The sequence below is a fragment of the Eschscholzia californica genome, unplaced genomic scaffold, assembly GCF_041429995.1.
Source record: "Eschscholzia californica isolate CP2 unplaced genomic scaffold, dmEscCali1.0.p SCAF_3, whole genome shotgun sequence".
NCBI classification, from domain to species: domain Eukaryota; kingdom Viridiplantae; phylum Streptophyta; class Magnoliopsida; order Ranunculales; family Papaveraceae; genus Eschscholzia; species Eschscholzia californica.
Window position 1 is genome coordinate 40,353,909 of NW_028238420.1, and position 22,425 is coordinate 40,376,333.

General features: G+C 35.7%; 3 protein-coding genes and 1 long non-coding RNA gene across 7 annotated transcripts in view; 2 read left to right on the plus strand and 2 right to left on the minus strand.

The window, feature by feature from the left end:
* Positions 1 to 22,425, minus strand: part of LOC147550275 (uncharacterized) — a 68,696-nt gene that overhangs the window by 35,740 nt on the left and 10,531 nt on the right. The gene's annotated exons all lie outside the window — the stretch shown is intronic.
* Positions 3,687 to 6,405, plus strand: LOC147550279 (purple acid phosphatase 22-like). The gene is made up of 5 exons (XM_086668963.1): positions 3,687 to 3,952; positions 4,172 to 4,463; positions 5,099 to 5,667; positions 5,751 to 5,839; positions 5,995 to 6,405. Exons 1-5 carry the CDS (start codon positions 3,794 to 3,796, stop codon positions 6,197 to 6,199), a joined length of 1,314 nt encoding a protein of 437 aa, XP_086525089.1. The 5' UTR covers positions 3,687 to 3,793; the 3' UTR covers positions 6,200 to 6,405.
* Positions 8,945 to 10,760, minus strand: LOC147550280 (zinc finger A20 and AN1 domain-containing stress-associated protein 4-like). 3 transcript variants are annotated; one of them, XR_015238900.1, is made up of 3 exons: positions 10,389 to 10,760; positions 9,172 to 10,263; positions 8,945 to 9,110 (listed from the first exon to the last, which is right to left on the minus strand). XR_015238900.1 is itself a non-coding variant. In XM_086672481.1 (2 exons), exon 2 carries the CDS (start codon positions 10,215 to 10,217, stop codon positions 9,693 to 9,695), a length of 525 nt encoding a protein of 174 aa, XP_086528607.1. In that variant the 5' UTR covers positions 10,218 to 10,263; positions 10,389 to 10,531; the 3' UTR covers positions 9,511 to 9,692. The 3 variants fall into 3 exon arrangements, 2 of the variants coding, with proteins under 2 accessions (XP_086528607.1, XP_086528608.1); XM_086672481.1 differs by lacking the exon at positions 8,945 to 9,110 and having other exon boundaries at positions 9,511 to 10,263; positions 10,389 to 10,531; XM_086672482.1 differs by lacking the exon at positions 8,945 to 9,110 and having other exon boundaries at positions 9,511 to 10,268; positions 10,389 to 10,529.
* Positions 14,741 to 17,586, plus strand: LOC147550281 (uncharacterized). 2 transcript variants are annotated; one of them, XM_086669278.1, is made up of 11 exons: positions 14,741 to 15,140; positions 15,241 to 15,335; positions 15,499 to 15,556; positions 15,747 to 15,938; positions 16,014 to 16,090; positions 16,186 to 16,268; positions 16,439 to 16,490; positions 16,581 to 16,649; positions 16,936 to 17,022; positions 17,101 to 17,165; positions 17,281 to 17,586. In XM_086669278.1, the coding sequence occupies exons 1-11, from the start codon at positions 14,993 to 14,995 to the stop codon at positions 17,390 to 17,392; spliced, it is 1,038 nt and encodes a 345-aa protein (XP_086525404.1). In that variant the 5' UTR covers positions 14,741 to 14,992; the 3' UTR covers positions 17,393 to 17,586. The 2 variants fall into 2 exon arrangements, 1 of the variants encoding a protein (XP_086525404.1); XR_015237642.1 differs by having other exon boundaries at positions 14,769 to 15,140; positions 16,581 to 16,831.

The following is a 22,425-nucleotide window of genomic DNA, read 5'->3' on the forward strand; positions in this document are numbered from 1 at the left end:
AGCAACGGCTAGATTAAAAGCTTGGAGTCGTCCCACTCGGTGCCCGACATGGAGTGAACGTGCGCCGTTGGATCTTGCCGATCCAACGCGCGAGGAAACGTCCCAACGTTGTCCCACGGAAACCAACACGCAACCGTTAGATCTTGCGTAATCCCGCTGAGTGAACGCAACCATTTAGATCAGGATCCGCGTGCTTCGCTTAAACGGCCCCCAAAGTGACTTGTCCAACTTGACACTTTAGTCCTTGTTTCAACCGATCTTCGTCCAAACTTTAAACTTGAATTTCTCATTCATCCGAAATCGGATTTGAGTGATTCTTAGCTCTAACTTGAAGAGCTCGACAAGACGAACGCAATGGCGCATTCTGTTTCTGAGTTTGACGAGTCGGGTCGAGTCAAAATCAGCTCTGATTCCAACAATCCCCCACATGAATAAAATTCGAGGTTTACTGTGATATATATGTTATACTGACATACTGACACTAGAAGAGCTCATATGCGGAACTCCGCTGCATCGGAAGAAGGTAGTCTCTCGACTTTGAACCTTTCCTAGTGAATAACTACAAGGTCTACAAGGACGGCAGTGAACTTTTCGTCTTGAACTGAGTCCTGGAAATCGTAAACCTAAATAGCTATCACACAGCTAATCCCTTACTTACTTAGGTTCTCGGTTGTGTTCATTTCGATCCTGAACAATCCTAAATTCATGTGTGCTTTAGGGAAGTCGGCCTACACGACTTCCCATAGAACCGACATCAATTCACACACATATAGGTTATCCGTAATAAGGCATCCGGCTATACCTCACGTTAGAATCAAGTTATAAGTTTTCGGATTCATTAAAAGCTTAATGCTTAGCCTCTCACTGCAGGCAATATTATTTTCATCCTAGGAATGGGTAAGAGATAGAAATCTCTTACAGTGTTACTGTCGAGTCAGGATATAACTTCAGTTGCCCTTTGAACCTAGATCGTGGGATCTCCAGTCATCTAGGTAGGGTTTCACCATGCCTTTACTCATTTACTTTAGGCGTTTTTGCCACATTCCCTTGATGATGCAATTTCAATTGTCTTGTTCGCCCTTGTTCTATACGGATCCGCCAAGTAACTTGGGATTGAACATAATTTTAACGGGAGTGCTACATGTACAAGATCCTTGACAAAATTTGTGACTTAATGAATTTTTTTCACTAAAAGACAAAAATTGATCAAAATTTGACTTTGATCGGGACCGTTCAAATGGCATTTTGTCAACAATCTTGTCAAAGATTCTTTGTACATTTAGCATTTCCCTAATTTTGATTTATGCATTCCTTGAGAGCAATTGCATTACGGTGCTAGTCTATTTGTTTTGAATTCTCTAGACTTACCGTATTAGTGCCAACGCAACAACTCTTTAGGTTTATTGCGTCCACTGGCTTCAATCACATATACCTATCCTCCAGGAAGTCCACCCACTTCCTTTGCTTTCTCCTGATCAATGTATCCATCAAGGCCTTTAGAATTACATTGTCGATCCAGTTATGCACGTCTGCCCTTTGAGGAGTTTTGTGAGATCGTAGCCCTTAGTGATTTTTCAAATCCACTGTTAGACTTTGTATCTGAATTTCAAGTGTTGCCAACATATCTTTTATTTTCATTCGTTTATGATATGTACAACCAAATTATACGTGTCTATTCAGATACCTAAGAACTATTTGTTACTCAGACAACTCTTTCTTGAATTTGTTCAAATTCAAGTATTTATGTTTATCGTGGTTCTTGAGTGGTAATTCTACCTTTCAAGCAAACAAAGACACTCTAAGATATAACTTATTGAGTCAATTCAAGCCACAAATTTAAATCAGATTTCATATCTGATGTAAATAAAACATTGTTTGATGCAGTATTTTTGTTTTCTTAAATCTTAATTACCACTTAATTAATCTGACCGACCGACCGACCAACCAACCAATACATTAGTGATCAATCTTAGTTAGTAATTAAGATTAAGATCAAATTAACCTTTTTATAGTTCAAAAATAAATAAAGTAAAGCTGTGAATGATAAAGGTGTTAATTATATGGTACCAGTATAATGGATTTCAGTTGGATCTAGATATGAAAAGTAATTGACATTGCTGAAAGCATAACCAATTTTAGTCCAAAAGACTTCCTTCACGCCATAGAATTCCTAAATTCTATATATATTTATATCAGGAAATTGGGCCGGAGGCCCAATTTCTAGTATTTTTTTGTTAAAAAGACAACCCATCTTTTTAACTAGCTAGGCCCCAAGTAAGTTATAAAAATAGGCTTGAAGGACATTTTTAAAGGCACCAACTTTTTAAGTGTCAAAAGTACCTTTCATTCAATTAGAAATACCTAGTAATAATCTAACTAATAAATCAAAAATTTGAGTTTTTCTCATGACCGAACCGAGTTGGATTGTCGACGCCGATTAGAATTTCTGGGGTTTGAATCGATTTTGGCTATAAGATAGGTTGATGTTTTTAGGTTTTGGTGATTTAATCTATTTGCTTGTTGTTTGAAGAGGCTTTTAAGGGGTTTGATTTAGTTTTTGGTTCTAAATTCTAGAGAGAGAAAGTTTTATATACTTTCAATGGAAGGAGAAATTGATAGTGTTTCAAGGTATAATTCAACTTCTTCATTGTTTTATTTTCATTGAGTTATGAATGATGGATGACAATTTGTTAGTTTTGTTGTTTATGTTCAAACTTATTTGTTGGATTTATATGGAAGTTGAGAAAGTATAGTTGATGCAAGCAATGTGTTTGATGAAATGCTTGAAAGAGATGTTGTTGCTTGGAATGCAACGTTAGTTGGTTATACAAGACTTAGATTGGTTGAAATAGCTATAAAGTTGTTAGATGAAATGCCTATGAGAAATATTTTTTCTTGGACAATCATAATTGGTATTTATGTTCAAATTGAGAATTTCATGAAAGCTTTGGAAGTTTTTCGAAGAAATGTAAAATGATGGTGCTAGAGCTTATAAAATGACTATTATGAATTTGTAGGGGTTTTAGCTAGTTTTTCGATACAACATTCTATTAGACCAAATATAATAATTTGTAACAAATTTCATGTTAAATCAATTCAAAAACTAATTTGCAAACCATTTGCATGGCACTGCAAGGTGTTTGCAAGGCTCTGCAAGGTGTTTGCAAAGCTCTGCAAGGCTCTGCAAGGTGTTTGCAAGGCTCTGCAAAGTATTTGCAAAGCTTTGCAAGGCTCTGCAAGGTATTTGCAAAGCTTTGCAAGGCTCTGCAAGGTGTTCGCAAGGTTGTGCAAGGTATTTGTAAAAGTCACGCAAGGTGTTCGCAAGGCTCTGCAAAGTTTTTGCAAGGCTCTGCAAGGTGTTCGCAAGGCTTTGCAATTTGTTTGCAAGGCTATCCAAGGTGTTTGCAAAAACCATGTAAGGTGTTTGCAAGGCTTTGCAAGGCAGTGCAAGGTGTTTGCAAGGCAGTGCAAAGTGTTTGCAAGGTATTTTCTTAGACTAGGGTTAGGTTGGTCATTTTACTGAAATTGAAAATTACATAATTGCCATCAGGGAGGTGAAGCCTAAAATACTTTGATGAATCCTTTTTAACCAAAGTCATAATTTCTTAGGGAGTTTTGGCCAAATTCCCCTATTTATATTATATATGTGTTTATCAACATATATAGTCATTACTTTAAAAAAAAAAAACATATATAGTCATTCTTTCAACAACAAAATAAAAACATATATAGTCATTTCACATAACTTGTTAAGGAATTGAAACAACTCAACTTCCATTTGTGATCAACATTGATGAAGATAATAAAATGTCACTTTTCTCAATCAATCTTCATCTTTCTCTTCCTGTTTCATCATTCTCTTCAGGCTAAGGATGATACCGAATATATTCGACCACCACCCGGTAGAATAATATCTACCGTTAATGATCGACCTCGATCTCACCCGCAACAGGTTATAATAGATTATTTCCTTTACCGCTTTCTTTAGCAAATTTTTATATCATTCTCACTGAAAATCATATCATTTATCAAGTTTGTTTTCTAAAAAGTTTCATGTAGATGTTATTAGTACATATCATTACTGTATTTTCTTTACTAGCACATAATAGGTGTAGAAATAGACAGACATATTATAGTAACATAATTGACTTAAGCTTTATAATTTGTTTAGGTTCATATATCAATGGTGGGGAGTGATCATATGAGAGTAACATGGATCACAGATGATAAACACACGCCATCGATTGTTGAATACGGTAAGACCTCAGGGAATTATGATGCATCCGCGACTGGTGAATACACATCCTACCGTTACTTCTTTTACAAATCTGGCAGAATCCATCATGTCAAAATTGGACCGTTGGATCATAATACTATTTATTATTATCGGTGTGGTGGAGTTGGCAACGCGTTTACTTTGAAGACACCTCCATCTAATTTCCCCATCGAGTTTGTTGTTGCAGGTTAGTTTCTTTAACTCATTTATTCCAACTTTGAATTGATGCAATATTTCAATTGGACAAGTTAGAACTCTAAGAATTAGTTATCTTAAGAGTTGGGTTCAAAATTATGTATAGTGGTTTGTATGTATCGAATACTCCCCTTCGTATCCATTAGATATAAAAATCGAAATCTTACTATTTCCAGAAAAGGAAACTTCTGAAGTTTAGTGAGAGCTCAGAGTTCGTGGCTTGGTTATATTGGACAAATGATTGAGCTCTCTCAATAACTTATAAGTCGTCAGTTATTCTGTTAATGTGATTGGTCAAAACACGAGTTATATGTCATTTTTTTCTCTCCTTCTCATCATATCTCTCGTCCCTTGATGTTTCATCTTCTCTCTTAACGTTGTTTCTCATGTTGCAGGAATCTGATATGTGATCATTTGTTACTCAATTATTTATTTTAAAGAATGTGTCCGACAAGCATAATTAAAAAGAAAAATACATACTTGAAATATTTTTATATTTAAACTAGAAAGTTCACTCAAATATTCTATATCTTTAAGCAATGGTAAGACATCATACCCACCAACATTTAATACTAGTTGCCAAACTACAAGACGCCTCTAATATATTATTGCTTTACATATAAACAGGCGATCTAGGTCAAACAGAATGGACTGCGTCAACTCTAGCTCACGTTAGCAAATCAGATTATGACGTATTACTACTACCTGGAGATCTATCATACGCCGATAGTCAACAACCTCTTTGGGATACTTTCGGTCGTTTTGTTGAAAAATACACAAGTCAACGTCCTTGGATGGTTACTCAAGGCAACCACGAAGTCGAACTATTTCCGATCGTTGATTCCCATCCTTTCACGGCTTATAATCACAGATGGTTAATGCCGTACGATGAATGTGGGTCCCAGTCAAACTTATATTATTCGTTCGATGTGAGTGGGATCCATGTATTGATGTTAGGATCTTATACCGATTTTGATTCTGAGTCAGCTCAGTATAAGTGGCTTCAAGTTGATTTGAGCCAAGTCAATAGAAAGAAGACACCATGGATTTTTGCTCTAATTCATGCCCCATGGTATAATACTAATACTGCCCATCAAGGGGAAGGAGAGAAAATGAGAAAAGCTATGGAGAATTTGCTTTACCAAGCTAGGGTTGATGTTGTTTTTGCTGGTCATGTTCATGCTTATGAACGTTTTGTAAGTAAATTTTCAAAGGTATTTTAGACAATTTTTAGTGATTGTATATCGTATTAATGTTGGGTTCTGTTTCGTCCGTACAGACTAGGGTTTATGATAATAAGGCTGATCAATATGGTCCAGTGCATATAACGATTGGAGATGGTGGAAACAGAGAAGGACTTGCTTTATCGTGAGTAAATCGTTCCATTGTTTTGTCTTTTTTATGGATATTTACATATATATACACACACGCACGTTCTTGTGGATATATTTCCCAATTGTTATATAGATCATTTCTATTGATATTTTCGCTCTAATTACGAAAATGTTGTTGTATGATTGAAGGTTTAAGAAGCGGTCGAGTCCTCTATCAGTGTTTAGAGAACCAAGCTTTGGGCATGGCCGTTTAAGGGTAGTGAATGAGACACATGCCCATTGGTCTTGGCATCGGAACAATGACAAAGAATCGATAGTGAAGGATGAAATCTGGTTGGAAAGTTTAAGCTCATCTAAACCATGCAATTATGCCACTGTTAAGGATGAACTTTGACTAAGCTCATAAAAAAGGAAATTATTAAAACATAACCTCATTGTTTTTCTACATTAATTTAGGGATTAATTTGAGAACCACAGTGGAACCTAGAATTATTGCTTATGATGTTTCATGTTTGAGATTTTTCTAGTTAAGTGAAAACTTTGGATATTAACTCTCTCGAAATAAGAAGAGTCTGATTATGTAGATTCTTTCTCATTTCCTATTTCGTTGTTCCTATTTATCCTTTGGCAGTATGAGCAATTGTTTAGACGAGTTTAACCTCTTCATTAATTGTCAATCTATGTGGAACCCGGTGTTTTCGGTGTACTGATTCAGTGAGTTGACTCAGTGAGTCTCTTTATCGAGTCACTGATGAACTGGTTCTTACTTGAATTTTACCGTAAATTAATCGAAAGCACTTTCGTTTTAAATTAATGAAGAAAGACTAAGGAAGAGAACAATTCAATATCTTTTGTTTTCTAATCAATAGTGTTTGTTATCCAGAACAGATGATTCGTAGTCGAATCTCACTATCGATTTACGATCGGAAAGAGGAATTGTATTCCTTCTGTGTTTTCTAGTTTATTACTTTAAAATCAATACACTTTTTATTGAAAAAATTAGAATGTCTTCGACTTAGAAATGAGATAAACGAAAAAGAAAAAGATAAATCGGGGGATCAAAAGAAGAAGATTTTAATTGAGTCGAAGTATTCATATTTTCTTAAGACAATTGACGCCCTCTGTACCACACAGTTACCGACGTTTGTCTCTTAGGATATCAGTGAAACTTCAAATAATAAAGCAGTCGAACTTGAAAGTATACTAACCTTAGTCTATATGGGAATTGACTGGACTTGCTTTTATAAAACTCCTTGAGAACCCTATCAGGTGTACTTCTTAGACTCTCTAAAATGATCTTCTAATAATGATTGATGCTCTGAAGAAAAACGTATTAGAAATTGGAGTTCATTGTGTCTGATTTACGGGAATCGAATAAATGCATTAATTACGGGCACATCTCTTGGTTTTTAGGGACACATCTAATGAGAAAAGTGTCCTTTCACTTAATCCCCACACATCTTGGCCAGATCTGATATGGGACGTCCGATCTTGGCTCAAAATCGCAGATGAAATGACATCCTTTGAATTTCTCTGGAAGTGCACCGAATAGGAGACGCCGATGGTCGTTAGATGGAGAGAACGAGACGTCCCACCCCATGCCCGACACGAGCTTAGCGCGAGCCGTCGAATCTTGTAGATCAAATTCTCTTGATTCTAGAATCCTAATATACTAGAAAGTCCTTGATTCTAGATATACTGGAAAGCTCTCGGTTTTGTATCTAGACATACAAGAATGCTTGCAATTCCATTCTCTTGATTTTATTTCTTAATTAAGGCTTATATTCCCGATACACTTGGAATGCTTCATGATTCAAAAGAGAAAGAGTGACTGAATGGAATCCTTATGCAATTCCCACTGAAGTATTATTCTAGACACACTAGAATGCTCCTTAATTTCTATTTTTATTTATATTTTTTTTGTTGAGGTCCTCAATTTTTACTTAGAGTTGATATTCTTGACACATAAGAATATAGATCTCTTAGTGGTGAACGCATAGGAAAAAATCTAATTGAATTTGAAGTTGTTTTGAGTTCAATTTATAGGAACCGAATAGGGTGGTGTGCAAAGGGACACTTTTGTTGGCACTTGAGACACAGTCGGTAACTGTTGGGACAAAAAAAATGTGAGTTTGGTGTATCATAGGTGTCGGTAGCAATTAGAATTGTTAGATCAAGAGAAAAGTGTGCATAAAGAACATCGCTCGTTAGATTGGGAGTCTATACCAAGGTTGTATCGAAGATCAATGGTTTCTGACCATCAGATGGACCCCATCGGGACCTTCCGACAAGTTGCCCAACACGCACGCGAACAAAGAACGCCCATCGTTAGATATGGATTGAGAGGAATGATCGTGGAGCGTCAGGTCACTATGGTTCCTCGTTTGCATTCCGGCCCCCCAACTAACTAGTCTAGTTTGTTTTTAATCCTTAATTTGACTTATTTTAGAACAAACTTTAAACTTGAATATTTCATTCATCCGGAATCGTATTTGAATTATTTTTTACTCTAAACTTAAGAGCTCGACGAGACGGACCAAATGGCATGCTCAGTTTGACAAGTCAGACCAAGACAACGGTTGCACTTCCAAAAAGATTACGGATGAAAACTTAGTTTGTTCCATGATGGATAAAGACTTCAATTTGTTTTCATATTGTTCACTAATGTGAGGTTATGAAGATGAAGAAGCTACATTAGATACGAGAAGAAACTTTCCGTTATTTTTTTGCTTCAGATTTGTAACTTGTAAATTGAGTTTGTGAGATTTGTAAACCGAGACTTTAAACTGAATTTCTTCTCGAGACATTTTTAGTATTAGATGTTGTCGCACCATCTTAAGACTCAAATTGAGTTTTTCATTTGAGACAACTTTTAGTAAAATGCTCAAAAAATCTTAAATAACACTTAAAGTTTTTCAATATCGATCTTGCAGTGGAGATGTTCTGAGGCTTTTACAAAACTAATTTAAGTAGGCCAAATGGGATGAACAATTACTACAATTATTTCTCTATAGAATGGGATCGCAGTTATATTTTGGTCGCAGTTATATTTTGCGGGAGGTCTTAGGATGAATTCTCGGTGTAAAGAGTTTTATCACTAAGATTTACCTTATGTAATTTAGACAATAAATAAAATAGATTTAGGAATAGTTGGCCTTTCAGGCTCCCTAGAATAGGTCCTAAGTATCTTTATATGACCTTAAGACGCAAGATTTCTAAATATGGTGGTTACAGTGTTCATCTAAATTCATAACGTATTACACATTATGTTAATGATGTATCAATGTCATCCAAATGTAATGACTCTTGGAGTCCCATTCTTATTTTTTTGAGATTGGACTCCAAGAGTCATTACATTTCAATGACATTAGTACAACACAAAAATAATATGCAATCCATCATGAATTTGAATAAGCATTATAACCATCAATTAAGAAATCTTGTACCCTAAAAACTATATACTAATAAAGACTTCAGGATCATTATAGGAGACTTGATAGCTCATTTACTCCTACCTCTATTTTATACAGTACCTAAATTAGATGTGATAGATCTTGCATACCATTCTCGGGAGAAAAGGTACTTGAGGGATGGAATAAATTCACATAGACATAATCTCTCTCTAAATCGGGTTCATTAAATCTCCAACCAATCGGATGAGTTTTGAAAAGAAATGAATTTTGAAAAGATGAAAATAACGCACCATTAACAGTAAACCACATAAAAATATTTTAGAAAGAAAGTTTAGATGATCCAACCGACGGATTTGATAACAAATACAACAGTGGTAAGAACAGTTTCATCAATCAACCTCATGATCGATCAACAAGTTGAAATCGAGGAATCAGAAAAAAAAAAAAAGATCAATTCCAATTTCTCTAATTCAATCAAATCTTTTCAAGCTTTTCAGCAATAACGATTGGATTAGCCTTCGCAATAGCTTCTCTTCCAACTGATTTGAAATCAAACGTGCATCCATGTTGTTCTGGGTACCGATGGGATGAACAAAACGTTATTCCACACTTACATCTAAATCCGGTCAATCCGACGCGTTTCCGGCACGTTGAACACCGATTTGGCTGTGATACGACGGATGTTTCCAGCGCCGGTGATGTGGCACCGATCGGATACCGGAGATCAGATGATGATGGTGATGCTGCTGGTAGAGTTATAGGAGAAGAGAAAGAGATTGTGGTGGTGTTGGAAGCTGATGAAGATTTTGATGATGATGATCCGGCGAGTGATTTTTCAACGGCGAATTTGGCTGATGAAGCTTGTTCTTCTTTAAGACAGAAATCTCGGTAACATTTAGAACAGAGATTTAGAGTTGCTGAACTACCAAAGAATCCGCAGTTGTTAGCACAGAGATGATGACCTTCAGGAGCTTGTTGACATCTTTGTTCTTCCGCCATTTTTTCTTCCAATTTGATCTCCTCCGATCTACTGATTTCCTCCGATCTGAACTATCAAAATAAAAAAAAATTAAAGAAAACATTAGAATAAATCACAGAAATCAAAGCTTCATTTACCTAAGAACCGAGGATCACAAAAATCAAAACAAAGAGAAAAGAAGATCTAATTACCTCTTTCAAGAGTTTGTAGATTAGAGAAAGAAACTACGACGACGAGGAAGAAGAGATCAAGAATTGAATTTCTTGTTTACCTACTGGTGTAACCAAATTAAAAAGGGGATTTATAGAGAGAGAAAGTGGAGGAGGAAGGATGGAGATTATATTAAAGAAGAAGAAGCTTTCAAGGCTCCTTTTTTTCCCCTCTAAAAAAGTCCCAAACTTTTCCTCCACGCAAAAAAAACCCACTTGCTTAATTAATTCGTCTCTCTCTCTCTCTCTCTCTCTCACCTAAATCATCAACATTTCTTACTTTCTTCCTTTTTATATAATCCCTAAATGTTCTAGATACACCTCTTCCTACTGACCCGTCTTTCTCTCTCTTCCGCATCACTTTTTCGATGTATATCTTTATACCTGTGGCGCGTATATATGCCACGTTTCTCCATTCTTTCTATCATACGTGCATTCTATATCTTTCTATTGGGCCCACATTTAGGAACAGATGGTAGGTTTAAAACCGTCGGATCCATACGTTTTCTCGTGATCGAAATGGATGGCGAATTGGGCCGTTGGTATTGTGTCATGTGATATTTTGATATGACAAAGGAACAAAGGCACGTGGCATATGATTATTGTGAGGTATCCTATTCATAAATTTGTAAGTCGTAGCTGACAATGAGATGGTGGGTCCTCAATGAACGGCAGTATTCACTTTCTACAAATGAATCCACAAATTTTGCTTCTTATTCATTACCCCCTTTCCTGGTGAACTATTTAACTTTTAATCCCCAAGAGATAGAAGTGGGACTTTGGCTGGAAGCCCAGAACCTGCCCGCGACCTACCACGTTTGAAGGGTTCGTGAGCCTTGGGTGAGCGAGCTGGTCACTACCTGCCAACCTGGTATTTCGTCTGAGATTGTCTGATTTATGTGCCATTATGGAGGACTAGTAATGCTAGATCTTCGTAGTTATTCTGATGTTTTTGATATTTCAAAATCGATCGAAATTTCGACACTAGTGTAAATAATTAATTCTAGCTTGAAGCCTATGAGAGTCGATGATTCGGCAACATAACGACATGTCAAGATTTTGAATCTAATAATCGACACCGCATGTAATTGTCATTATCGAAGTATCTATCAAATGATGATCTTTTAATTACGGAGAACTAGCAGTGCTAGATCTTTGTAGTCATTCTGATGATTTTGATACTTCAGAATGAATCGACATTTTGACACTAGTGTGGATAATTAGGTTTTAGCTTGAAGCCTATGAGGGTCGATGATTCGACAACATAATGACATGTCAAGATTTTGAATCTAATAATCGACACCGCATGTCTTTGTCATCATCGAAGTATCTACCAAATGATGATCTTTTAGTTTTGTATTTAGTTACTTGGAATTGCAAAGTGGGAGATTTTAAAGTTGTATCTAGCTACCAAACGATTTTAACTTTGAATAAAAGTTTCTTCATTTGTTGATTAGTTACCGATGCGCGATCGACCAACAATCAATCGTTTTGGCCTGGTTCTTAAAACGGTCACGGACAAGCTCTTTGTTGGAGAAAAATCCAAAATGCCTGTTCGTTTCGTCCGAATGTTCAAATGAACACTTAAGACTTGTGTCGGTCCCCTCTAGACCGGTTAAGCTGGTGTCTCTTTTCCGCTCATTCAACTCGATTCTCGCCCCATTCAAAAGAGGCAAGGAGGAACCCTATAAGGCTATAAATGCTCAGTTTCCTTGTCCCACGTGCAGGGGCGGTGCTAAGTGGGGGCAACCCTAACTGTAATAAGGGGTAAATTTAAACACTCTATTTTATACTCATAGAGTCACGTTTATTACATTGAGTGCGCTTAGCTAATGTGGTGGAGGTGTGTAATTTGTCCCTTATTTCTTATATATTTTTACATTCTGTCCAAATATTTAGCGTTTATTTTATGACCACATTTTTTTATCCTTCTATTTTTCGTTAATTCAAAAGTTTTTTTCTCTTTTTAACTTCCATTCAAAAAAAAAAAAACTTCCATTCAAGCTATTTATGGGATCTAATTAGGAAATTTAGATGTATACTAGAATCATGAAAAAAACGTGTCACATTCATAAAAGAAATGCTTTTAAATTATAATCATACAAGTAAAAGTAGAAAATTACTCCATAGTAATTTTAGCCGGGGTAGCTTAACTTACAATGGCTATGCCCTTGCCTACATGTGTTTTGTATCTTAGATTATTGTGCAGTTAAGTCTTCACCCTCACTGACCACAAACTACTTCACCTTTTATTCTTTTCATATATTTTTTTTTTTTTTTTTTGAACTATTACTTCCATTAATACTTAAGCGTATTATTACAATATTGATTAACTAACCTACAAAGAACATTCTTCCAGAACTTAGATCTATTCTTCTTACGAGCCTATTTAGCTAATTTATCGGCTGGTACATTGAACATTCTGTTGATATGCACGAACTTGACGTTGTCTGAACAACTTTTCATCTCTTTGATCTTCTGAATGTGAAACATAGTTTGCCACTGTATCTTGTGTCTCGGGTTCTTCAAGTGGAGGATGATATTCTTATTGTCACTTTCAATTATGATCAACTTATGATTGTTTTCCACTGCCCACGACAATCCCTGCAGTATTGCTATTGCTTCGCTCTCTTCACTAGTTCGAGCTCGAGCCACCGTAACTTTGACTGTCACAAAATTCAAAAGGTCATTGTGAACAATTAAACTAATACCTATATTTTCAATAATATTAGTAAATTACGCATCAACGTTAATTTTCACGTAGAGGGCGGGCGGAGGTTTCCACTGTTCCTGGGGTGTCAAGGTATGTATAACCATAGGAAATTTATGATCATCTGATCTCAGTCAGTTGTATTTGATTTTTGGTTTGTAACTTAGAAATGGTTTGAATTCTATGACACATGAAAAGGTTTAACCAAGGGATTTTAACCATTTGTCTAGCCTAACTAACTTCTCCACAGAAGAGTTAACTATGTCTATGTGCATAAATGCGACATAAATCTTTTTTTACCGACTTTGGTTATTAGATTAGGTGAGTATATCTATATATAGACTGGTAGTGTTTGACAATGAAAAAGAGATTAGTGACCCAAATTGGTTCTGCTATTATATTGATGCGAGGAGGATGTGGATAAATATGAAAGGCAGATCACACTAGATTACACCACAAAGAGATAAGCATATATCATCATCTCAGGAATGGCCAATATTATTAGTGCTGAAGTCACCATTCACCAATAATTAAAAGATAAGATATTTATGAGTTGATAGTGCCTGTTTAACCTGAAGTAATTTGCACTTCCTCCTTGTAACCAGCTTCGGGCGTGTCCCCTATAGGAGTCTCCAAGCGCTAGAATTTTGTATTGGCATAAATTCTTTATTTTTCTTCTAAGTAGAATTTCACTTCAAATGCCATGGCATCTTTTATATTTTTAATAATTTTAATTCTATAAATTTGTAGTTAATTCATGTTTGAGTTGTGACGAGGTGGCTGATTTGACCCCTAATTATTTCCTGAATTTGATTGGGTTTCTAAATTTTGTTAAGTCCTTTATAACTTACATTACCCTAATTATTTCCAATTGGAAGTGAGCCAATTGGAAAATTACCCTTGTTTTCTGCTCGAATAATAACTTACATTTTTTTTTGTTGAAAGGAATAATAACATGGGTTATTTCTCTAATGGCCCCCAACTTTGTGACCAGCTTTCTGTCTGGCCCCCTACTTTACGAGAAATACCCATATGGCTCCCTTCCGTTATAATACCGTCACTCTCTCTCCTTCATGTTTTCTCTCTCTGCCAAGTCACGCCACATCATCTGTTACGCCACCTCATCACCTTCTCCGGCAGAGGTCGCCGGCGGGCCAAATTTCCGGCTGGCGACCTTCAAACTTTTTTTTTCTCTCTCTTCTCTCTCTCTAAAAAAAAAAAAAATTATATTCTCTCCTCTCTCTCTCTCCCTCTAAACTCCGGCGAAGGGGGTTTCCCTTCGCCGGAGTAGGTCGAAGTCGACCTTGAACAGATCTGTTCGTGACCTTGAAGAGGGAGAGAATATAAATTATTTTTTTTAGAGAGAGAGAAGAGAGAGAAAACAAAAGTTTGAAGGTCGCCGGCCGGCGACCTCTGCCGGAGAAGGTGATGAGGTGACGTAACAGATGATGTGGCGTGACTTGGCAGAGAGAGAAAACATGATGGAGGAGAGAGAGTGACGGTGTTATAACGGAAAGGAGCCATATGGGTATTTTTCGTAAAGTAGGAGGCCAGGCGGGAAGCTGGTCACAAAGTTGGGGGCCATAAGGGAAATAACCCTAATAACATACATTATGACATTTTTATAAGATAGGGGATGATATGAGATTTTTGACTACTCACCTATTTCCCACTTTTTATTGTAAGACTCCCAAGGAGTGTATTGTAATTGGAATGTCATCCAGTCATTCTTCACCGTTGATATACCTCGAAAGGACAAATCACATTTCAAAGATTCTCGGACATCAAAAAGTCTGAATCAAAGAATAACCCAATTAAAACATCATCTTCATTCTGAACCAAAAGTCTGAAATAATTAGCATCAATTTACATTATTATGAGCTTAATAGAAGCCATTAACAACAACAACAACAGATGGATCAGCAAAAAAGTATTAGGAGTGATATTTGTACTATCTCTTGGTCAACTTGTTTCACTCAATCTTGCTGTTACTGGCTTCACTTCTTCTCTCTTAGCTAACCTTAGTAAGATCTTCATTTCAATCTTTGGGATATAATCTCTCTCTCTCTCTCTCACTCTCTACTTTGATTCATCGATTGCTTGATTTTTGATTTGTTTTTTCAGGGGTCAATGCTCCTCTAACTCAATCTTTATTCACTTACTCCTCTCTTGCTCTGGTTTATACTCCTATCTTCTTGTATCGTCGCCAACGTTTACTGGTAACTAATCTTCAACTTAGAAGCATCATATTTTACTATCATGAACTTTAATACCCAAAACTCATTAAAATTTGTTTGGGTTTGTTTCATTTCAATTAAAATTATTACAAGTATAAAAATAAATGGGTAGAATCTTTAAGGTAATTGGTGATGGATTTTGCAGGTTCCTTGGTACTGGTACCTTCTTTGGGCCATTATTGATGTTCATGGGAACTTTTTTGGTAATTAACACACTCTATTCCCATTTTAGGCATTACCCATTTGTACCAAATTCGAATTCGTAATAGGCTAGTTACCCTCTTTATCTTTATCAAGCTACTTGTCTTCAAAAAAGTAAAGAAATTGATGACTTATAAGGTTAAGAATTTTGATATTTGGTTTACAATCGGATGGTGTTTTTTTTCTTCCTAGTGACTAAGGCGTATCAGTTTTCGTCGATTACTAGCGTGGCGATATTGGATTGTTGGACAACACCATGGGTCATAATTCTTACATGGGTTTTCCTAGGAACCCGATATTCCCTATGTCAATTTTTCGGTGCAGGCGTGTGTGTATTTGGGCTTTGTCTAGTCCTCTTATCTGATTCAGGAGTTAGTGGCTCAGGTAATGACTTAGTCTTCTTATCTCGAAATTCGTCTATATTTTTATCGTTGGATCAAATATTATGTCGCGTTTCAGGTGGGAGCAACCCTCTACTAGGTGATGCACTAGTTATTGCAGGGACACTTTGTTATGCAATCAGTAATGTTGCAGAGGTTAGACCTAACACTAACTTGCTCCTGGATTTTGGCGATTTGTATTACCATTAGTGTTAACTTTGAATTTGGAGAGCATATCTTTGTAAATGCAGGAATTTTGCGTTAAGAAGAAAGACCTTGTTGAAGTCCTTTCGATGCTCGGAATTTTCGGATTGCTTGTGACTACATGCCAAATGTATCCGCCAGACGTTTACTCCTCGGGCTTATACTTGACGAGTCAATAGTTTCTTTGTTTGAAATGTGAATTTATAGCTTAACAAATTCTCGCTTTCAGTTTACTTCTTAAGTTAGTATCGAAGGATACAAAATATATAAAATTGCTTCAATTCTTTGACGTTCTTTTAGATTTGTATTCGAGAGGAATAATCTGGAAGCGATTAAGTGGTCCCCGGAAATCGTAAGTAATTTGGTTCTGCTGCATTATTATACCTATTGAAGGAGACCATATTACATAAACTAACCGTCTTCTGTGTTTTTGGGTTTTCAGATAGCACTATTTGGTGGCTTTGGATTGTCAAGCTTTATGTTTGCCTCTATCGTGCCGTACGTTCTCAAGGTCAGCTTTATAATTTTGAGTAGTTACCAATATGAATTTAGACCAATAGGTGTTGCTAATTGAGCTGCATTTTGTTTCCATTCATCAAATTCATATACTCTTTGTGCTTACTCGTGCAACCATATCGGTTGCCTCACTCAGTGCACTCTACCTATACGAGCATATACTGGTTGGTAGATGTGGTTCGTGTTCTCACTTGTTTGAACTTAATGAAGCAATTCCTATGCTTGTATTTTAAGAAAATCTTATTAATACAAAATAGAGTTTTTTTAAAAATGTTTTACAGTTCGGCGGATCTGCGTTATTTAATCTATCACTTCTTACGTCTGATATGTGGGCAGTTCTTATCCGTCTATTCATTTACCACCAAGAAGTAAGCTCTTGAACTCTTATATATTTGATATCTCTCTCCCTTAACTTCTCTGTTACCAAGTTTTCTCCATGATTGCAGATAAACAAGTTATACTATCTTTCGTGTGTTGTTGTCGCTCTTGGACTCATCATTTATTCAGTCACGTAAGTACTGCTCTAACAAGCCTTTAGTCCCACATTGTATCTTTACCTACATTCTGAAGATCAATTCTTTACATCTGATCTGAATCCCTAACTGATCTTACGTTTTTCGTAACAGTGACAAGAATTCGATAAACACACATGATGTTCAGAATGAGGATGTTAGTAACCCATACCACGTTCTCGAAGAGGAGGAGGAAGCTAGAAATAAGCACGTTGTTTCTACCTAGCTAATATATGTCATTATCTGATTTACTAGTACGCATTCTAAGCAATAATAGTGTTTTTCTTTTAAGTACCGTCAAGTGGGAAACACAAAAATTAGGAGTAGCTCTTTACTGGTTTAACCGTTATTCTGATAAGAATTGGTCCATTCAAATGGATATTTAGAAAGAAGTTCAATGAAAAATATCGATCATGTGTATTGCTACGACTTTCAAAATACAAAAAAAAAGGAGATAACAAAAATATTTATTTGATGGAAAGGTTCGTAAAATATATTACTGGATTCCGGTGGAATATTGAAATCGCGAAGAGGATAGAGGGACTTAAACCCTCAACCTTAGCCTTGGCTAGGCCATAGGCAACCTATGAAGCTATTTCGGCGCGCTTTGGTAGTGCTTGCAACTTGCCAGATGCTAAGTTTCGATTCACTTTCACTGTGCCATGACACTATGTCCTAATGTCAAGTTATGATAGGAGCACCCAATTCATGGAAGGAATTGCAAAGGCCAGCGTTTTGGAGAAAGCAAAATAGTTGTTGGGGTGTGAAGACTTGGTAAACAAAAAAAGGAATTGCAAGTTATGATAGGAGCACCCAATTCCCTCTCTCTCTCTACTGTTCTTTCTCTCTGTGAGAATAGTCCCACATGGGAGAATGGGTATCTAGCAACCAAGAATATAATGTCTAGGTCCTCTCCACTCATTGCCAATTGGTTTTGAGTTGGATGACCACAAACTTAACATGGTATCAGAACTAGGCCCACACATGACAGGCTTAAAAGCCACACGTGCTCCACGTCACCCGAAAGAAAAAAAAATACACGTGCTAGGCTCAAAGAAAGCCACACGTGAGGGGGCGTGTGAGAATAGTCCCACATGGGAGAATGAGTATCTAGCAACCAAGAATATAATGTCTAGGTCCTCTCCACTCATTGCCAATTGGTTTTGAGTTGGATGACCACAAACTTAACACTCTCTCTAAGGTTCTTTCGGCTTCATGTCTTTACCTAAACCAAGTGGTCGGTCATTCAACTTTCAACACCATATTTCTTCAACTAAAACAACCTTCACTGAATATAATTCTTCCTTTTATTTGTAAATCTGCATCCCAGAATCACCACAAACAATCTCATGGGCGTTTCACATAATCATCTCCAATGAGAATTCACCAATTTCCATGGCTTTTTGTTAATTTTGTTGCTTTTGATACTTACCCAAGCTAAAATCATTCATACCAAATGTCTCAATGATCAGAGAACTTTGTTAATCCAATTAAACAACAGTCTAATTACTTCCCTTCCTTTGATTTCAAATCCAAAATAGAAACGTAAATCATGGAATTTAAACAAAGATTGTTGGCATGGTGTCGGTTGTGATGAAGCTGGTCATATTACCAGCTTGGGTCTTAGTACTGAGTTCATTTCTAATGGTGATAGTTCAAGTAGTCTATTCAGGGCCGTGCCTGAGAATCAGGGGCCTTGTGCGAAATTTAAACATGGACCCTTCGTGTAATAAAAAGTTACAAAAAAACTAAACAAATACAAGATAATTCATCAGTCGATAGATGAAATCATAAATGAAGACATTAGTATTTCGAAGAAAGTAGTCGTAAGAAAAAAAACATTTCATTTTAAAATTTCATTTTTTTATTGGAAATCTAGTCTAGGAATTCATAATCACCGGTCAGCAAAAAGATTTATTTATTCTATTTTCATTATGTATCATGCTGCTAATAATTATAGAATTTCCATTATGGTTGTTTAAGGCGCCCAATAACACAGAGAAATTTCAATTTTGTACCGAGAGATGCCAAATACAATAGCTCGGGGGTCTATATAGATCCCAACCACAAAAACAAATAAAAATGGGAGCCAGGGGAGTCAAACCCTCGTCAAACACGTGAAACGCCCCTCCGCTTACCAACTAAGCTAACTGCTTGTCTCGTTTAGATTAGGTATCTGCGAATTTTATGAGGAGGCATCTATAGTAAATAAAAAATGGGCCCTTTGTGTTTGGGGGGCCCAGTGCGGGCGCCCTGCCCGCACACCCCCAAACACGGCCCTGAGTCTATTCAAACTTAAGTACCTTCAAAAGTTGAATTTAGCTTTTAATACTATCAGTTCTTCTTCAATTCCATCTGGGTTTAGTCAATTAAGAAGGTCTGTTAGGCAGATCTGGTTCTTCAAGAACCAGCTCTAGAGAGAGAAAAAAAAATGAGAGAGAGAGGAGAGAGATTTTTTTTTTCTTTTTTATGTTTGAAGGTCGCCGCCCGGAAAACCGGTCGGCGACCTTCGTCGGAGAAGATGAGGTGGCGAGAAGATGAGATGGCAGAGAGAAGAGATGAGATGGAGAAGAGAGAGATGATGACTAGTTAATGGTGTTATAACGGAATCTGAAAAAGGGGGCCATATGAGAATTTTTGCTAAAGTAGGGACTAGGCAGGAAGCTGGTCACAAAGTTGGGGTCCATTTGAGTAATAATTAGAGGCTAGAATGACATTTAAAATATCAATTTATAAGTTATGAAATCATGAAAGTGCCCTTTTATCTTGTATATGACATGTAGAGGCTTGAATCCATTATGGTGGCGCCTATAGAGGTTAGAAAAAAGAAATAAATTTAATCAGGTTGATGATGAAATTCGAACTTGAGTCATCAAATATGTAGGTCAAGTTCCTTACCAACTAAGGTGCATATCACATTGTGATCTAAACAACTAAGGTACGCACCGACTGCACCCCCTCAACCACGCCCCTACCCTGAAGGCACCACAATTTAGGAACATATTAGTTGTAACAAGTAAAACTATACAGTCTGATACGTAAGTTAGAGCAATATTCATCACATTTACTTTTCTACTAAAGTTTTTCATCAGGCTGCAACTCGTATTTTCGTGGAATCAACATAAATCTCTAAACATTAGAGAGATATAAAACACCTGCAAGAACAACACTATAATGGGATAAGATGAAATGTTCTTGAAGATAATAGTTTAAACAAGACAACAACATAATGCAATATAATGTCTTCTTACCTATCATTTGTCATCCTCCGACACAAGAACGGGAAAATCACAATCACGAATAAACTTGAACAAATTATATTCGAAGATCTTAACAACTTCTAAATCCACCAAAAACTTATTGTCATTAATGAGGTTGTCTACACTTCCCCGGAAACCATTTGTCACTTGCTCCATCTTCAACGAGCCGCGATCATAACCATTTATAACAGTGACAGAATCTTTATAGTTCGTAGTCTTATACTTAACATATTTACTTAGAAATTCTAATACCAGATTGATAAATAAACATTGGGTTATTTCCCAAATGGCCCCCAACTTTGTGACCAGCTTCCTGCCTCCTGACCCCTACTTTAGCAATAATTCCCATATGACCCCCTTTTTCCGTTATCTTTAACGATCCGTTACTCTCTCTCCTCCATCTCATTTTCTCTCTCTGCCAAGTCACTTATCACGCAACATCATCATCTTCTCCGGCATAAGTCGCCGGCTGGCCAAATTTCCGGCCGGCGACCTTCAATTTTTTTTATTCTCTCATTTTTTTAATTTCCTCTCACATCTCTCTCTCTAAACTAGTCTGTTCATCACGAACAGACCTCCGGCGAAGGGAAACCCCCTTCGCCGAAGTTTAGAGAGATGTGAGAGGAAATAAAAAAAAAAAAAAAAAATTTTAGAGAGAGAGAGAGAATTAAAAATAAAAATAAAAATTGAAGGTCTCCGGCCGGAGAAGATGATGATGTGGCGTGATAGGTGACTTGGCAGAGAGAGAAATGAGATGGAGGAGAGAGAGTAACGTACCGTCAAAGATAACGGAAAAAGGGGGCCATATGGGAATTATTGCTAAAGTAGAGGGCCAGGCAGGAAGATGGTCACAAAGTTGGGGGCCATTTGGGAAATAACCCATAAACATTTGACTTGGCAGGATTTCTGGCTTCACATTCTATTTAATGCCTCAAATCATTTGAGAACGAGACATTCCACACAAAACAAGCAAGATAACAAAACTTAAACTTTGATTCTCAATAATGTTACAAATCAAACACTAGAAGACTAAGACATCCATTAACTGTTCTCTTTAAATAAATTACAAATTTAATTATTAATTGATAAATATTATTATTTTATTAATAATGTTATTTTGTTAATATATATATATATATATATATATATATATATATATATATTGATTAGTATTGTATCTGATAAAAAATATTGTTATTTATTATTCTAATAAATAATATTATTGATTAATATTAACTACTATTTTTTTTTCTTTATTGTTAAGCTTACTATTTCTTTGTTAAAACATAATATTATTGATTAGTATCTAACAAAAAATATTGTTAATTATTATTCTAATAAATAAATAATATTATTAATTAGTATTTAACTAATATAAATGTCAACTTGTAATATATTTTAATGTTCTATATCATATTTTATTAATTGGAATATAAATTAATAATTAATAAATATTAATTAATAATAAAATACTAATTAAATTTAAATTAGTATTTTATTATTAATTATATTTAAATTTGTAATATATTTTCATGATCTATATCATATTTTTATTGATGAGAGTATAAATTAATAAATATTAATTAATAATAAAATACTAATGATATTTTCGAATTATTGAATCCACCATGAATCCACCTATAAATTCAATAAGGTTATATTATAAAACAAGAAAATTAATAAAAAAATAATAATTAAAAGATTTAGGAAAGAAAACTATACTTACACATATCGATAACTCTCGTAACACATACTATAGAAAGTGGACACGAAAGTTCAACTCCTTTCTTGTTAACTCCAATAAATTTAGCCTTCAAACTTTTTTCTTACCATCTAAATATTCCACAAATGCATGTCATTCATGTCTTAATTCCTTCGCGATAAAAACTATTATTAAAGAAAAACGAGAAACCTCTAAATATGTGAAATATTATTTAACTAGTATATGTATTATTATTAATTAATATTTATTACTTTATATTTTTAACTAGTTAAATAA

Bases quoted from the DNA above. Each gene is read 5' to 3' on its own strand.
- LOC147550281 (XM_086669278.1), top strand. From the start codon at position 14,993: ATGAGCTTAATAGAAGCCATTAACAACAACAACAACAGATGGATCAGC. The intron at 16,091-16,185 runs GTTAGACCTAAC...TTGTAAATGCAG, and splicing joins CAATCAGTAATGTTGCAGAG to GAATTTTGCGTTAAGAAGAA. The intron at 17,166-17,280 runs GTAAGTACTGCT...TTTTCGTAACAG, and splicing joins CTCATCATTTATTCAGTCAC to TGACAAGAATTCGATAAACA.
- LOC147550279 (XM_086668963.1), top strand. From the start codon at position 3,794: ATGAAGATAATAAAATGTCACTTTTCTCAATCAATCTTCATCTTTCTC. The intron at 3,953-4,171 runs GTTATAATAGAT...TAATTTGTTTAG, and splicing joins CTCGATCTCACCCGCAACAG to GTTCATATATCAATGGTGGG. The intron at 5,840-5,994 runs GTGAGTAAATCG...GTATGATTGAAG, and splicing joins AGAGAAGGACTTGCTTTATC to GTTTAAGAAGCGGTCGAGTC.
- LOC147550280 (XM_086672481.1), bottom strand. From the start codon at position 10,217: ATGGCGGAAGAACAAAGATGTCAACAAGCTCCTGAAGGTCATCATCTC.